The sequence below is a fragment of the Notolepis coatsorum genome (assembly GCF_963971535.1).
Source record: "Notolepis coatsorum genome assembly, chromosome: 2".
Taxonomy (NCBI): domain Eukaryota; kingdom Metazoa; phylum Chordata; class Actinopteri; order Aulopiformes; family Paralepididae; genus Notolepis; species Notolepis coatsorum.
Genome location: NC_140166.1, coordinates 28,396,414 through 28,414,707, shown reverse-complemented (window position 1 = coordinate 28,414,707; position 18,294 = coordinate 28,396,414). Strand labels below are relative to the sequence as shown.

The following is an 18,294-nucleotide window of genomic DNA, read 5'->3' as shown; positions in this document are numbered from 1 at the left end:
CTTGAGTTAACGAGACTGAATCCAGGTTTGTGAAACAGGAAAATCCCGGCTTCGAACATCGGGTTAACTGAAGCTGGATAATGGACATGTTGATCGACTTAGTTGAACCACGTACATGGAACGGGGCCCAGGTCATGTTTTTGAGCCAGGTTGTGTTTTTGAGCCAGGTCGTGTTTTTGAGCCAGGTCATGTGTTTGAGCCAGGTCATGTTTTTGAGCCAGGTCATGTTTTTGAGCCAGGTCGTGTTTTTGAGCCAGGTCATGTTTTTGAGCCAGGTCATGTTCTTGAGCTAAGGTCATGTTCTTGAGCTAAGGTCATGTTCTTGAGCCAGGTTAAGTGTGTGAGCATCATGGTTTGTGGAGTTAGTGGACTCTGGGCAGCTTCCCTGTCAGCTGAATCAGTGTATTTATTGTATATACATACCATAAGGTAGCCTCTCAGTGTCTTGCTCTAGGAGCCGGACTCCACTGTCTAACAAACAACTTGTTCCCTGAGGAAAAAGCCATTTTGAGTATCATTGAGGTCGACTCTGCACTAGTTGGAAGAATCCTCCCATAGCCATAAGCTGACAAAATACATTACAATGAAAACTGACTGGCCATTGCACAAATAATCTGATGGTCCTGGCAATAAACGTACATAATGATCTCTATGGTACTTTTTTTAATGTAACACATAAAATATAGTATACAGTCAGTTCTCTCTCTCTCTCTCTCTCTCTCTCTCTCTCTCTCTCTCTCTCTCTCACTTTGAGTCAGAAAGCCAAAAAAAGAATTGTGCGTTATCGTGTTACCTTTGACAGCCTTAATATATACACATTCTAATGTGTTTTAATAAGTGATCTACTGTATTATATATTTATGCACCCTAATGTGCTTTAATAAGTGACCTACTGTATTATATATATTTATACATCCTATGTGTTTTAATAAGTGACCTACTGTATTATATATATATACACACATCCGAATGTGTTTTAATAAGTGACCTACTGTATTATATATGTATGCACCCTAATGTGCTTTAATAAGTGACCTACTGTATTATATATTTATACATCCTGTGTTTTAATAAGTGACCTACTGTTTATATATATACACATCCGAATGTGTTTTAATAAGTGACCTACTGTATTATATATGTATGCACCCTAATGTGCTTTAATAAGTGACCAACTGTATTATATATTTATACATCCTGTGTTTTAATAAGTGACCTACTGTTTATATATATACACATCCTAATGTGTTTTAATAAGTGACCTACTATACTGTATGTATACATCCTAATTAGGGATGCTCGATATTGGCTTTTTAACCGATACCGATATTCCGATATTGTCCAACTCTTAATTTCCGATACCGATATCAACCGATACCGATATATGCAGGGTTTCCCACCCCAAAAAACTGAATAATTTCAGGTAAGTAATAATTTCACTGGATATATATATAACAAATATTGTTATTGTTTTTTTCTTTTTTTAAACCGATACCGATATTTTCCGATATCACATTTTACTGCCGATATCGGCCGATAATATCGGTCGGCCGATAATATCGGACATCCCTAATCCTAATGTGTTTTAATAAGTGACCTACTGTATTATATATGTATACATCCTAATATGCTTTAATAAGTCATCTACTCCTGTATTATATATTTATACATCCTAATGTGTTTTAATAAGTGACCTACTGTATTATATATTTAATTATTTATACATCCTAATATGCTTGATCATCTTAGAAATGTTATTACAATCTCATATCTACCTCTTCTAATGTTAGTCATACAGTATAAAGAGCTCAGTCAATCAACTAGAAAATAAAAAAGTATCTTCATTTGCAATTTATTCTATTTATTTATAAAAAAAAAAATTGTTGGATCACAGAATGGGCCGTTAACAATGCAGGCAGTTCTCTCCAGCTCCCAGTGGGATCAAAGCTGACTGGGCCAGATTTCTGCCATGCCCTGAGCAGCCATGTGAAGCGCTCACGTGACCCAGTGCTGTGCACATCACCATGTCCTGTGGCTGACCACAATACCCATGTTCTCAGCCTCCTCATGCGGGAGATCCGGGATGTGAATCCAGGTCAAACGTGGTCTCGCAATGCAGATCCGACACCATCTATCTATACGTCTCCCCATGGTTTGTAGTAATGCCACTCTGATGCAGCTGGTTCGAAACCCCCTCTAGCATCAGGAAGTTTAAACTGAAAGTCAATGAATGGGGCTACATGGCTGAAGATTTAATCAGTTGAATCATGTAAAAACCTTGATGTTGTCAGCGGTTTTGGAATGAGTGTAGTTACAGTATACAGTATACTGAAAACCACCTTGACTTGTACAAGGCAGTATACCAGGTGTAGACAACCACCTTGTCTTGTACAAGGCAGTATACCAGGTGTAGACAACCACCTTGCAAGATACTGCTATAACAAAAATATTCAAACTCAATCAGAATCAACATATCTGACTTAGGCCCTCATGCATCAACGTGTTCTACGCACAGATCTGTGCTTACCCTGTGCGTACGATCATTTCTAAGCAAAGAGTGGGATTCATCAACTTCAACTTGAACTTGACTTCGTGCGTACATCTACGCACAGGTCAGACCTGGCGTACCTAGCTCCCAGTGGTAGAATATATTATTACAACAAGGGAATGAGCTTCTGTGCATAATAACACCGGCATGTTCTGTACGAACCGTAGTTCATTATAGTTCATTGTAGAATAGCAACAGTAGTGTAATTATGGTCAAAACCCTATAAATAGCATTTGGAATAATAGATCTTTCTCTCAGAATGAATGCAGCATGGTTTATATAGCGTTATCGGAATATACGGGGTGTAGGCTACTGACTGACTGCGCTCCGCGTAGCTTGATTGATTGATTGATTGAAAAGTTTATTAACAGATTGCAGAATGGGTACAGTACAGTACAGCTCAGTACATACAATTGTTAATTGGGGATGCAGACCAACTTTCGTCTTGTTTACATCAGGGTCCCCCATTTTCAATTCATCATAAATCATAAAGCTCAACTCGTTATTATTCTGCGCAGACCGCAGAAACATGGGAACGTTTTGATTATATTTAAAAGGCTTTACGTTAAACGAAACAAGTGGAACTTCGAAGCTGTAAGCAGAATACAAGTCATATGAATATAGTGTTCTTCCCCCTTTTTACTGTATAAGAAAGAATAGAAAACGCATTGCAATGACACTATAGTGGACAGACTATGTATATGATGGGATTCAAGTTCATGTATTGAAAGGCAGGCTATCATACATGCAGTGAGATTAATTGTTCTTGTATATGCTCTCGTATTATATTGTTTATATAGGCTACCCAATACTGACATCAAAATAGATTGTAGTATGCCTCTAGAAATCATATGCAGCAGGTCGAAAATTGACGGGAGATCCATCGCGATTTGGAATAGAATTGAGGAGAACTTTAATCCGTGGGTATTAATCAAACAACACGGGAAAAGGCAGTCATATTCCAGCGCGGTCTTTATTAGCCGACAACAAAATAGATGCCTCTAAAAATCATATAGCCAATCGAACACAACTAATAAAGGCATTCATATTACAGCACGGTTATAATGACACACAACCAACGCCAAACAGTGGTCAACGAACGGTCTTTATTAGTATTTTGAGCTGTCCAGGCAGAATTGCAGCAATGGTCTTAGGGAGCCGTTGATATCTGACATCACCGTTTACAAGTCCGCCTTTTATTTATCCCATAAATCATAATACGCGATAGTGTCTTCTTGGTTCGACAGCAGTGAATTCTCCATGGAGTTTCTCGGAGTCCCGCTCGGGTCGGTCCATTATTTCACATCCCATGGGGGGTGTTTCCTCATTTTCATGACCATATATGGATAATCATGCACGAGCATTGACGGTAGAACAAAGTGGTATTCATCAACACGGCAGGGCATAGAGCCTGCGTACGCACGTGTGATGAATGCCGACTTCCCTGTGCGTACGCTAGTTCTACATTCCGTGCTTACGTGTGGAAGTAGGTCAAGTTCTACGTCCACGTTGATGCATGAGGGCCCACTCTTGAAGTTATTTTGAAGAAAACACTTCGGTCAAACAGAATATGTTGCAAGAAGGTTTATTTGTGCTTAACAAATACTCCTGAGACAGCCCGGACTGACTGAATCTCAACTTACAGTAGCTAAAGCTCTTTTTTATGCTTATAAATATAAATAATACCAACCTACTGGTTAGACAATGCTCCAATCATAATCCTGTTGCTAAGAGTGCCATGTGTGTGTCTCCCAACACCCAACTCCTGGCACACCCTGGTATGACTTCTTAAAGGCTCATTGCAATCAAAATGACTTCAGAGACTCATGCTACTGTAGGCCTCCATTTATGTGAATTGAGCCCATCTCTTACATTAGTTCAAATTAACCACAACAATATTTGTGGTGTTTCATGTTTTCTGTAAGGATCTGTATCAATATTGTGCTCCTACCCTTAGAGAGCAGCACCACCAGTAAGCACTGGTTGTTGTTGTTGTCGACCTGCCATGTGGAAGACCTGTGTGAGGGCTGCAGGTGTTTGGGTCACAAGCAGACAATAGGGACTCTTTAAGTTATTTGTATACAAATAACCACTAAACTTCTAAGCAGACACTAAGGAGAAGGGGAAAAGTAAACAACAAAAAACAACCTTTACAGGTGGAAGCCTCAAAATTAAAGTTAAACAATTAAAAAAGTAAAAGTCCAAAAAACACTAAATAAAGAGGTATTATAGAAAAACTGAAATAAGCCACCTCATAATAACAGTTCATACAAAGAACCTAAATAACAATAAACCTCCACTAAGGGAGTTTGTGTAGTAGTGGCCTAATGACATTAAAAACATTGTGCACAAGGACAAATCAAAGCCCATGCACGAACAAGCACTGCATAGGCAGGCACACACAAAGTCAGGCTAGTGGGCAAGCATACAGGGGTTGGGCAGCTGGACTGCGACGTGACTCACTAATGGTCACAGACCTTTTCTATCAGCCATGTTTTGAGTTTGTGTGTGAAGGACCTGAGTGTATCAATACTGCGGATGTGTGATGGGATGGTGTTCCAGAACTCAGCAGCTCTAATCGAGAAGTCTGATTTACTGAATGAGCTTTTCCTCCCTGGGATGATGAAGTTTCCCTCCATTACTGTTCTAGTGAACCTGCTGCTTTCTGTGAACTGTGAGAGAGGTGGTGGGGCCAGAACCGTGTTGAATTTTAAATATCAGGCTGGCATCTAATGAGTTTCAGTATGTTTTCCCAGCTTAGCAGGGCATGTTTTTTTAAGGATGGTACAGTGGTGGTGACGAATGGGTTTCTTATCTAACACTACCTTCAAAGCCTGTTTATTAACTGAATTAATTGGTGTCAAGGTGGTTCTACAGGTCTGAGACCAGCTGGTTATACAATATGTAAGATGGGACATAATTACTGCATTGAAGTGGAGTTTGGCTGTTTCCATGTTGAGGCAGTCACGGATGTATTTGAAGTTGGCTATGTAAAATTGTACGGCCCGTGTGACTTTCTTTACCTGCTTTTTGAAGGTAAGGTTTGAGTCCAAGGTTATGCCGAGATATTTAAAGTCTTTGACTACTTCAAGCCTCTCCTTTGCGTCAAACACATCTGGCTCAGGTGTTAGTTACGGATGATATTTTTTCAAAGAACATGCAGACTGTTTTCTTTGTGTTGAGGTGGAGACAGTTTTCTGAGAGCCATTTAACTATGCGTGTCATTATTGTGTTCAGTTTGCATGCTGGATAGAATAGCCAACACAAAAGGAAATGAGCAGCTAACCCTGCAAGATTCAAACTTAAATAGGGAGGTGTAGTCTGACGTCACTGGTTGTTCCACCAGTATAGGGATTTATCATTGGGAAAATGGATTATCGGCTATTGTAACAATTCTGCCGCATGGAATTTGAAAAACGTTCCACTTTTGCACAAAATGAGTTCCCTTCTATCACTAACATTATTGTTTAAGCATTTTTGGTTGAAATAAAATTCGGCGATTTTTTTTAATGATTAATTGTGAATATGTTCATGTTGAGCTATAGATTGTGGATGAATACGCACAGAAAGGTACACCATGCCAATGTTAATGCTTTATTTGTTTTAAACGAGACGATTTAGAAATGGGCAATGGGGAAATGCATTGGGTTGGACAGAGGGTGGAACACAAAAAACGGCAATGACGTAACCACTACACCTCCCTATAGACTCTACCATTAGGCACAGCTGCACTGAATCAGGTACAATCAAGCCCACACACCTGCCCTACCATGAGGCAATTAACCACAGAGGCCAGTGATTGACAGCTGTCCCTCACAGGAAGATGAAACAAAGCAAAAACCACGACACCTGTTTGTTATAACACTTACCCTGCATCCCGGTGGGGCCGAACCCTTGGCGGGTGAGGAAGATGGCGTGGTCGTGGTGCTCCGAGTGTTCGGGGTCGGCCTTCTGCTGTACGAACGCCCAGCGGCACACGTTCTCCAGGCTGCGCGATGGGTTCCCTCTCTCGATGAGGCTGATGGACTGACGGGGACGAGAGAGGAGAGGACCGTGTGAGCAGCAAACAACCCCAATGCAACCCCCTCCCAGTGGTGGAAGAAGTACACAGTTCCTTTACTTAAGTCAAAGTAAAAATACCCAGTTAAATAAGTATTCTGGTAAAGGTAAAAGTCCTCCATTCAAATTCTAATTAAGTAAAAGTAGAAATACCCAGACAAAGTTGCATATTTGAATTTTATGGTGGATTTTTGTTCTTGATTTATTGTGATGTTTCTTCTTCACTTGTTTAAAGAAGACATGGGGGGTACAGCCCATGGGGGCATTACCTTGTGATTCCGGGCTTTACGATTTGATAAATAAGTACTCCGGTAAAAGTCCTCCATTCAAACAAGTATTTGTTATTGAATTTACTTACATATCTAAAGTGAAAGTATGCATTCTACATGGCGTTTGTGTATTCCAGTGCTTGGGAGCATTCAAGCCTCGATCCATTGACCTCTAAAAGTTATCTTAATTAAAGGTGTGTCATCCAGTTACGCTGCTCTGATTATGTCCTCTGTGAAAGTATGTAATCTTCTTACATTTTAACCATGTTTTTTCTATGCAAAATCTTTTTCTTCAATATCTATCTAGTGGAGTAAAAAGTACAATATTTCCTTTGAAATGTAGTGGAGTAAAAGTATAAAGTTCCCTCAAATGAAAATACTCACATAAAGTACAAGTAGCTCGATAACGCATAACGCGATAATTTTTTGTGTAATTAATTAATCTAATTAACGCGATAAACTGACAGCCCTAGTAAAAATACTTAGTTACTTTCCACCACTGCCCCCTCCCCCCCAAAATAAAGATGTATAATGACATTATAGTGGATAACCTGTTTCCCCTATATATCTACGTAAAATCCTTTTTTTTTTGATCAAATTTTTTTTATTATTAATTACATGAAACAGGACAACACAATAACCACAGTAACAAAAAACATAACTTTCACAGGAGAATAACAAACAATAATAATACAGAATAATAAATTATAAAGACAAAAAGAAAAAGAAACAGCGTCCAACCTATCAAATATAGATGGCTACTTCAATAACAAAAAGGGTCTTCAAAACATGGCAACCTTTCCCCACCTTTACAAAGTGGAGTGACTTAAAAGATTGTTTATGAGAGTGTTGCCGCAGATTTACTGTAGATAGCCTAGGTCCCTTACACATGTTCAAGACTGCCAAACTTGCAGAAGGTAAAGTGTAAGAAGAAAGAAATTCTTCCTCCAAGTTGGTTGACAGGTCAATCAGTCTGTCAATATTAGTCTCTTGGGGAGATGGCATGTGAGTTGACATATAGCGCAGAATAGCTAAATACCAACCCCCCCTAAAATCCCCCCAGTCAAAGTTAAGAAGGACAAGACAAAAACCAAGACAGACAAGACATTTCCTCCTCCCCCTCCCCAGAGACCGCCGGACCCCCCCGATCAAGCGCCCCAACCCCGCTCAGCCGCACACTGCGGTCTTTACCTTCTCAGCTGCTGCGAACCACAGGTCAATTCCAGCCTGCCCTACCCCGATCACCCGGGCCGTGGATATCTCAAGATAAATCACATCCAATAGAGTTAGGGACCAGTTAATCATTGTAAGCTTCTCAGGCTCCTTCCATCTCATTGCTATTAGCTTCTTCGCTGCTGTGACGCCCGCTAGGACAACCCTTTTCAGTTGTACGGACGCGGGTAGTGTCGTTATATCGTTCAGGAGTAGCGTAACAGCTGTGAATGGGATAGTTAAGCCACACAGATCTGAAAGTTTGTCCGTTATTGACCTCCAGAAGCGGGCCACTGGTGGGCAATCCCAATACATATGCATATAAGTGCCAGTGGCCTTTTGAGAGCACAAAGTGCACCGAGAGTCGGTTATCAGTCCCATAGCAAATAGCTTCCTAGGTGTAAGATAGGTCCTATGAATATAATTAAAATTAATTTGCTGGTGATTGGGGTTGCGGGAAGATAATGCCACATTTGCCCAAACATCATCCCAGTCAAACTCGGGGTCCAACTCCGGTATATCCACACGCCAGATTGTATCCAATGATAAATTTTTATACGTGGATTGAATTAAGAGCGTATAAAAGTCGGAGACAAACCCTCTGGATGTCGTCCTGTCCACTATGAGCCTGAGGAAGGGGTGTGGGTGCAAGGCTTGAGCCCACGGTACGCCATGCGCCCTCAGTGCTGACCTTAGTTGAAGGTAAAGAAAGAAGGACTCGCCGGGTAGATCATAAAATTCTCTTAAGTCCTGAAACGCACGGAGGCCGTTCTTATCATAAATATCCTCCAGAGTATGCACTCCCCTCCTTTGCCATTGAGGAATATTAACCGGCTTGTGTCCAACAAGTAATTGCTGGTTATTAAAAATTGGAGAGTCCAGGTGCCAAGGGCATTTAACCCCACACGACCTCTGTACATTACGCCACGTTTGGATCACGTGAGTTATGATCGGTCCATACCTCAGCCGGCACCTCGCAATAGAGACAGTGGAGTACACCACATCCTGTAATCTTAGCGGAGACACCGCCGCCGCTTCTAAGGAGCGCCACGATACAGCCTCTACAGGGTCTAGCCAGCACATCAAAGGTCTCAGTGAAAAGGACCAGAAATACAGTTTAAAATCAGGGATTGCGAGGCCCCCATCTTGTTTCCTACGTTGAGTAGTAGCCCTTTTGATTCTCGGGCGTTTGTTATTCCAGACAAACTTAGATACCATCGATTGTACCTTGCGCCAGTGGTCTATTGGAGGGGGCAGGGGGAGCATTGAGCTAATAAAATTTATCCTAGGCAGGATGTTCATTTTGATTATGGAAGCCCGGGCTTGTAAGGAGTTAGGAAGGGACGACCACCTGTCTAGATCCTGGCGTATTTTATCATAAGTACCCGTGAAGTTGTACTTAGTAGTTTGGTTCAGCGTGGGGAATATCTCTATGCCCAGGTATTTGAAATGTTCTACTATGGGGATATCAGCTGGTAGTCGTACCGCCTTGGCCAGTTCATTAAGAGGTAGGCAGGCTGATTTGTTCCAGTTAATCTTAAAACCTGACAATTTACCAAAGTCGTCGATTATCCTCAATAATTTTGTGGCCGACCGGGAGGGGTCGTCCATGAAAATCAGCAGGTCATCCGCATAGAGAGCAATTTTGTGTGGAGTATTGTTGACCATTATGGGGACGATGTCCTCCGATTGCCTAATAAATTGGGCCAAAGGTTCGAGGGAAAGCGCGAACAGTCCCGGGCTCAGAGGGCAACCCTGTCTAGAAGATCTGGAGACTGGAAAGAGTGTGGAACAGTTTTTGCCTGTCAGTATCATCGCAGACGGCGAGGCATACAGGACTTTAATCATATGAATAAAACTCTTTCCAAGACCCATGACCTCAAGTACCTTCCACAGATATGACCACTCAAGTCTGTCAAACGCCTTCATGGCATCCAAAGACAGAACTGTGGATGGAGTTGTATTGTCTTTACTGTTATCGATTACATGCAACAGCCTCCTAAGATTATCTGCAGCCAGACGCCCCGGGATAAAACCAGTTTGATCGCAGTGTACCAATACAGACATAAATCTCTGCAGGCGACGGGCCAGCACCTTGGCAAACACCTTTAAATCGGCCCCGAGAAGACTCAAGGGTCTATAGCTACCACAATCATTGGGATCTTTGTCCTTTTTGAGAAGTAAAGAAATCAACGCCATATTGACATCTCTTGAGAACTCCCCTTGTTCGATAGCGTAATTGATCATATCGAGCATCAATGGACCCAGTTGGTCCCAGAAAGCTAAATACACTTCGGGTGGAATACCATCCCAGCCTGGCGCCTTACCCCTCTGCATTTCAACAATAGTCTCCCTCAATTCTACGAGAGTAATCGGTCTCCCCAGTTCCTTGGCCTCTTCCTCAGAAATGTGGGGTATCTCAAGCCCGCCAATGAACGATTCAAATCTAGAGTCATCCAGATTACCCTCTGAGCTATATAACTGTGAGTAAAACTCTTTAAAAGTGTCATTGATCTTTTTCGAATCAGTAGTGACTGCACCCTGGCTCGTCCTAATCGAGGGGATATCTGAGAAATGATCATTTGATCGTATTTTCATTGCCAATAGATGGCTAGGTCTGGAGCCGTGAAAATAGTAATTTTGTCTTGTCCTATGTATCAAAAACTCAGACTGTTGTTTAAGTATGGAGTTTATTTCTTTTTTGACTATCTTACGTTGTGTGTTTAGTCGTTCATTATAGTCAGTTTGCAAGGATGCGTATAGGTCCGCATATAATGATTCCAGTCCTTCTAGCTTTTTTGACCGGGATTTTCGCAAATTGGAGGCAAATAGTGTGACATGACCCCTGATGAATCCTTTCAATGCGTTCCACAGGACCCTAGGGTCTTCTACTGTGCCAACGTTGATCTGCAAAAATTCAGCTAGTTTACTCCTGAACTCAGAACAGAAGTCATCGTTCTTTAGCAAGGTCGAATTAAAACGCCATCTGGGAGCTCTTGCGGAGAGCCTGCCAAAGGTTGCCGTAAGGAAAATCCCCTTGTGGTCTGAGAGAGCCAAGGGAACCAATGAGACATCGAAACTATCAAACATATTAGGGGACGCGAATGCATAGTCAATTCGAGAGAAGCTTTTGTGTCTGGCTGACAGGTGAGAGTAATCTCTGAGGGTGGGGTTGCATAAGCGCCAGAGGTCTGAGAGCCCCGTGTCTTTGGCCCACATCCTGAGGGCCTTAGAGGCCCGTTTCTGGTCGCTCGTTTCAGAGGGCCCAGACCTATCCATCTCCGCATCCCAGCACGCATTAAAATCGCCACCCACAATGAGAGCGTATCCATTAAGTTCCAACATATTCTTCGTGATTGTATTATAGAACGCTGAATCAAATGTGTTAGGAGCATACAATGCTATTATAGCCATCTTCCTATGCAAGAATTCAACTTTTGCTATAGTAATCCTTCCCTCCGTGTCCGACCATACATCCAAGATTTTGATATCAAGGTTACGTCTTGTAACTATGACTACTCCTTTCGTCTTATCATCGGCTGAGGATGCGGAGATAACGTGATATTGCCGATTTGCCAGTCTTGACACGTCACCTACCATTAAATGCGTCTCACTAAGGAGAGCAAGGTCAATATTTCTCCTCTTCAATAGCCAAAGGACACTGGCACGCTTGTGTGGGGCGTTAAGCCCTCCTGCGTTCCAAATTAAAATATTCAATTTAGCCATGGTCGAGCTTGTATAAGTGCGTAGAGAACATACCCGTGCAGCCAGGCTGAGTACAGAGGTGCCGATCCCGGCGGGCCCGGACGGTCAATCCCAGGAGTTCAGAGGAGGAACACTTACACATATATAAGACAACAGTACATAGAACACATAAAAATACCACCCCAGCTACAACCCCCCCTCCTTCTACTCTAAACCCTAACCCACCCGTCCTACTATAAGTTCCTCTATACCCACTCTCCAATCCCCACCCTATGCCCCACCCACTGAGGATGGTCATCTTCCTATCACTTCCCACTAGAGACATGGATCAATAAGACGCTTCCCACTCCCACCCCCCTCTAGATAAACCCCTGAGTAAACCCCCACTAGTCCAGTAAACACAAATAATAATAAAATAAAATTCAATAAAGATATCGGTCGAAAACCACCTGAGCCCTGGCCCCAACATGAGAAAACCATAATGGTAAAAATAGCCATTATTAAATAATAACTCCGCATCAACCTGCAGCCCTCTATTTCGGAATCTGCGCTTCAACATCACATTGTTATAGCCCAAAAAGGTATAGGAAAATTCAATACAAAATTAAATTAAAGCATCCCAGCCGATAGTCTAAGGCAGGTTCGGGTCACAGGTTAATTGTGCAAAATTGTGTGAACAGTGTCAATTAAACAATGACAAAAAAAAAAAAAAAGGGAGGAAGGGAAAAAAAGGTTATGGTCAAAGTGCACCCCTTTAGCCGTCCCTCTGATCAGGCACAACGGCTGAATGACCCAACCTATGTAAGATTAGAATTAAACACAATCATTCATTAATCAATCCGGGGATGGTAATAGGCAACACCTGACACCACCTGTCATCATACATTGTTTCAATAAAGATATCGGTCGGAGCAGTTAGTCCAAGGTAGGATCGAATCACATTTAAATTGCTCATTCAAATGCCATTAAAACATATAGGAAAATTCAATACAAAATTAAATTAAAGCATCCCAGCCGATAGTCCAAGGCAGGTTCGGGTCACAGGTTAATTGCTCATTCAATTGCCCTTAAAACAGCGACACTAATTATTATATAATTACTCAGCATCAACCTGTAACCATCTACCCTGGAGTCTGCATATTAATGTATCAACGTTATAGCATAAGTGCCTCACGGAAAATTCAAAACAAAATTAAGGCTTGTCAGTAGTTAGTCCAAGGTAGAACCGGATCACATTTAAATCGCGCATATAGATGACATAAAAACAGCGACAGTAGGAAAGAAAAAAGAAAGGAAGAGAGGTAATGGCTAGAGTGCAAGCCATATAACCATATAGCCATTAAGTGCAAGCCATACCCGACCCAACCTGTTATCAAATATTGTTTATGCATATTCAACCGACCTTGGCATCTACTTTGGATCACCAAAGCTCAAAACAACCTGGATATAAAAATAAAAAGCATACCAGAAGTTAGTTAGGGACTCGGTCACTCTTGAACTGTGCAAACCAATGTCCCTTTGAACAGCAACAGCAACCAAAATACGTAACCATTAACGAATGTCTCAGCGCAGACCATAGTCGAAGCCCGCTGGCTAGCCCGAGGCTAGCGCGTAAGCTAGTGACGAATCCGGATAGCACGTTAGCCTACTATGTACATTGTTCAGCTAGCTCGTTAGCTTCCAAAGAGGCGATACACAAGTACGACCATGAGGTCAACTTTAGCAAGTAACAGAAGTCATTGGGAAGCCCCGCTAGTTGGATGGGCAGAGGACAGTTAGCATGTCTGGGCATGACAGCAAGTGTTTGTGAATAGTCGACCTAATCAATGTATATAGGCCCAAACCGCCAAGTCACTCACCCTCCATAGATATCAAGCAACAGACTCGGGTGTCTTCGCGAGATATTCCTTCGCTTTAGCCAACGACCAAAACAAACGCTGACCACCGACCTTCTCCAACACAGATAGTTTCGCGGGAGCGAATAACGTGGGCCTCAGGCCTAGTCTCCATAGCTTAGTCAGGACCACCTTGTACTCGGCTCTCTGAGCTTGAACCTCCGGTGTAAAGTCCTCGAAAATGGCCACTTTGTGATCGCCAAACCTCAGAGTACCCCTTCTGGTACGAGCCGACCGCATGATGATTTCTCTTTGTTGGAGTCTGTTCAGCTTGACTATGATGGGCCTCGGTTCTTTGTTCACGCCGGGAGAAAACCTGCCCGCTCTGTAAGCCGACTCACAGATAGGAGGCGAGGGGAGGACGTCCGTCCCTAGTATCTTCTGCAGCAGTTCGGGCATGGTCTCAGAGAGACGGCCTTCACCGCTGGTCTCCGGTACTCCAACAATCCTGACGTTGTGGCGTCTATCCCGGGACTGCATCTCCTCCATCGCCGACTGTAGTTTGTTGACTTCAGCCTGCCTAGCCAGCAGGGCGGATTCAAGACCCGCCATCTTCTCACACTGCGATGATACCTCCGTCGTTAGCATGGCTAGTTCGTTAGCATTAGCCGATGAGGCAGCGTGAATCGTCTCCATCTTGTCTGTCAGCGGGACTACCGCCAGCCGTATTTCTTCTGATATCTCACGACGGAGGCTGATACAGAAATCCGCCAGCACTTGCTTCTGTGCTTCAGCGATGCGTGCCTCAGAGTCTGCGTGTACTTTCTTCTGTGCTTCAGCGATGCGTGTCTCAGAGTCTGCGTGTAGCTTGGTCATGACCAAGAGCACAGCTTCGCTTAACTCCCCGACAGCGGGAGACGGTACGGCCATGCTCGGCGGTGTCGGTGTCGTGCCTAACTCTTTCATGGCTCTGGTTTCCACCCCCGCCATCGTAGAAAGTCGAAAAAAGTTGATGAATGTATACTAAACACGACGACCTAGCAAACAGATAAAAAACAAATAAAAATAAAATAAAGACTAATGGGGAGAAACGTATATTCAGCACGGTAGAAGGGAGCTCATGTGAAAACACGTCTACTCCATGATCGCTCAGCTCCGCCCCCTTAACTCAGTTCATATCTACGTAAAATCCTATACATTATCAACACTTATACAACGGCATGCAAATTTCTCGATTCTGATTGGCTGAAACAGTCAATTTATACGTATGTATCTGTCATAATTCCACGCTCTTGGTCCCAGGACCCGCCCACAACCGAATCACTATCACTCCGCGTGCGAGTTTTTTGAAAAAAACAAGATGGCGGACAATAATCTTTACAAATGGATATGTTGATAGCGTCATAACGACTAAATAAAAAACGATTCTGTCACGGCGAATGCCTTAGTCTCTTACACAATGTTGTATTGTGTAATTGATGGGTCATGAGTCATTCTGGAACAAAATAAAAATTGCGTGGATTGATTGATTGATCAATTGCAATTTCTTTTTGAATTTTTCTTTTTTTTCTTCCCCTTCATTGCCCCTGACTGCTGAGCTCACTCTCTCACACTGTCTGGCACACTCACTCGCATACACACCCACACCCACCCACCCACCCACCCACACCCACCCACCCACCCACCCACCCACCCACCCACCCACACACACACACACACACACACACACACACACACACACACACACACACACACACACACACACACACACACACACACACACACACACACACACACACACACACACACACACACACACACACACACACACACACACACACACACACACACACACACACACACACTCCTGTCTGCAACGGCGGAGGAGAGTCAGACTGAGAGACATAGAAGCAGCTGGGTGCTGCGCTGTTTTTTTTTTTTTGATCCACTTTTTCTCCCATTTTCTATATTTTCTCCCATCCCAATTTCGTATCATCCAATTCAACCCTCCCCTGTCACGAACGCTGTTTCTTGCCTCCCACAAGCCGGCTGCAATGTGGACTAAGTCATACATAGCACAAGTCCCCTCCGGTACTTGAGGTAACAGCAGTCGCATCTTTTCACCTGCGCAGCTCGATCTCTCAGTGGCGAGGAGTAACGCGTGGGAGGCTCACGCTGCCCCCGACACTTCCTGATTCTACTGCGCAGGCGCACCAACCGACCTGTAGGAGTCGCTGTCCACAACGACCGATCCCCACCCATCAGTTTCCCACCCCCTAATACGGCCAATGTGTATTAGTATGAACGACCAGCTAAACTGAAAGCAATGTGGAGCGCTGGGCTCGAACAGGCGAGCCCAGCGTCTCCGCATTCGTGGCGAGCGCCTTGCCCACTACGCCACATAGCCGCCCCTGTGCTGCGCTGTTTTAAGTGAGCATGGCCTATTGAATTGATTGATTGATTGATTGATTGCTAATTTTATTACTGTCCGCCTGGTTTCCAACTGGTTAAGTTTAGGCCCTCTTTCGAAGTTGGTTAAGGTTAGAGTTTGTCTTTAGAGCAGGGCGATAGACCACCAGCCCTGGTTCCAAACTCCTTCCAAACCAACTTTGAAAGAGGGCCTAAACTTAACCAGTTGGAAACAAGGCGGACAGTAATAAAATCAGCAATCAATCAATTCAATAACCCACGCTCACTTAAAACAGTGCACCTCCCAGCTGCTTCTATAGAAAGTAGGTTTAAAAAATAAAATAAAAAAATAGGGCGAAGAAAACTTTTTTTTTTCCTATAGGGCAAAGAAAACTTTTTTAATTTGTTTTACCTACTTTCTATAGAAGCATCTAAGAATGAAGTTCTATATAAAGTAGGTTAAAAACTAAAGAAAAGTTGGATGTGTTAGTTGGTTGGATGTCTTAGTTGAAAGACAGTTGGATGTGTTAGTTCGTTGGATGTCTAGGTGAAAGACAGTTGGATGTGTTAGTTCGTTGGATGTCTTAGTTGAGAGACAGTTGGATGTGTTAGTTTGCTGGATGTTGCTGGATGTCTTACTGAGAACAGTTGGATGCACTTCCGAGCTGCTTCCACATGGAGGCAACTTCACTTTTTTGTTGTTGTGGGAACTACTTTTTGTGGCGGATGGTTTTTTCAATAAATCTTCGATTAATGTGTGTTTATTGTATAGCAATAAGGTTGGATGAATGTGGCAGTTGTATAAAAGCATTACACCACTTGCAGTCGTGATTTGTGAAAAATAAACCATGCCTAGGCATGGTTTATTTTTCACAAACCACTCCTGCGTGTGATGTAATGCTTAAATATACAGTATGTACGTCTCTGTGTCTGTCCTTGTGTCTCTCCTTTTGTCCATGAAGACACATTTCACAACCAGCAGACACACAGCCCCTCACACATTTCACAATAGAGCCACGTACACACAGAAGTCAAGCAAGGTCACCTAGCTCCACACAGAAAAGGACATAACAAACTCATTTCGAAGTAAAGTGAAAGTTAAGGTCACACACACACACACACACACACACACACACACACACACACATACACAAGTAGCCAAGCCAAGAGGCTAGGACAGACTGGCGTAAATGTCACTATAAAATGTCACTATAAAAGAGATAGATTTATTAGTGTGTAGTGTTGACAATTGAAAGCTAGATTCTCATTCAACACAGGTTCTCTGCGTATATTGCTCTCAGAAAGCAGCCACACAAACACCTGCCTCATGCAGGGGCACATGCTTCACTCTTAGATTCTCATAAGATCATAAGATATATAAATGGTATACAGTATCTATGGTTTCTCCCTCTGTATTTCCAAGCTGGACATTGGAATGCACTGAGGTCGTAATTTTGACCTCCCAACTGGGAACTTCTGACCTACGACTTTGAAGTATGGTATGACAAATGTATTCACAAAATGGATTACCATTCAAACGTTATTGAAGACTCCTGTAACCAGTAAGTAGGTTCTACGTACGTCTAACGTTTCCTAACCATTTTGTGATTGCAGCATTTGTCCTTTATTTGACACCAGCTATTATTTCTAACGTGTCCTTTTTTGTCGTATATTTTATAGTATTCTAGTATCGTAATGTTTAATTTCTAATTGATCCTATACAGATTTATGGGGGTACCTACTACTGGAATATAGCCTATTGTACTGGAAGTGGATACGGACCAGCTAGCCTAGCTGTTGGCCAAAAACATATCTACCAGAGTTTCAAGCTAGGCTAGCTAATCTGTATCCACTTCCATTCATTTGTGCTAAGCTAAGCTAGTTTAGCACAAGAGGGTAAACATGTTTCCCATAATGTCTGCATGTTCCTTAAAGACAGGACTGGATGATAGAAGTTCTATTGAAACCCTGGCCATCGCTGTGTCGCTCTTGGCCTGAAAATGCATTAACTGTACATCAGTGTCTGTGTCTTCCCCCTGTTTTCCCCTGTGGAAAACCGCATTGTGTTCAGAGTCAGGTGTCATTCCAAACGCTGAGACATATTCTCTACCATGTAATCCATGGTGCCCCCAGACTGAACTCGCTTATCAATTGTAAGAGTGTTATCTGCACCTGCATCGTGTTCTTAGTCAACAGCCTAACCCTGCTTTCTTGGGCCATTGGAGGAGGACACAGTTTTTAGCCTTCAGCTGTACTT

The 18,294-nt window shown here is 42.8% G+C and overlaps 1 protein-coding gene across 1 annotated transcript in view; it reads right to left on the bottom strand.

Annotated features, from left to right (window-relative positions):
* Positions 1-18,294, bottom strand: part of adamts3 (ADAM metallopeptidase with thrombospondin type 1 motif, 3) — a gene marked incomplete at its 3' end in the record, with an annotated part of 357,741 nt that overhangs the window by 153,350 nt on the left and 186,097 nt on the right. Inside the window, exon 7 of the mRNA XM_084307667.1 lies at positions 6,418-6,574. Within this exon, the coding sequence (XP_084163793.1) occupies positions 6,418-6,574 (157 nt within the window). The remainder of the gene's footprint in view (positions 1-6,417; positions 6,575-18,294) is intronic.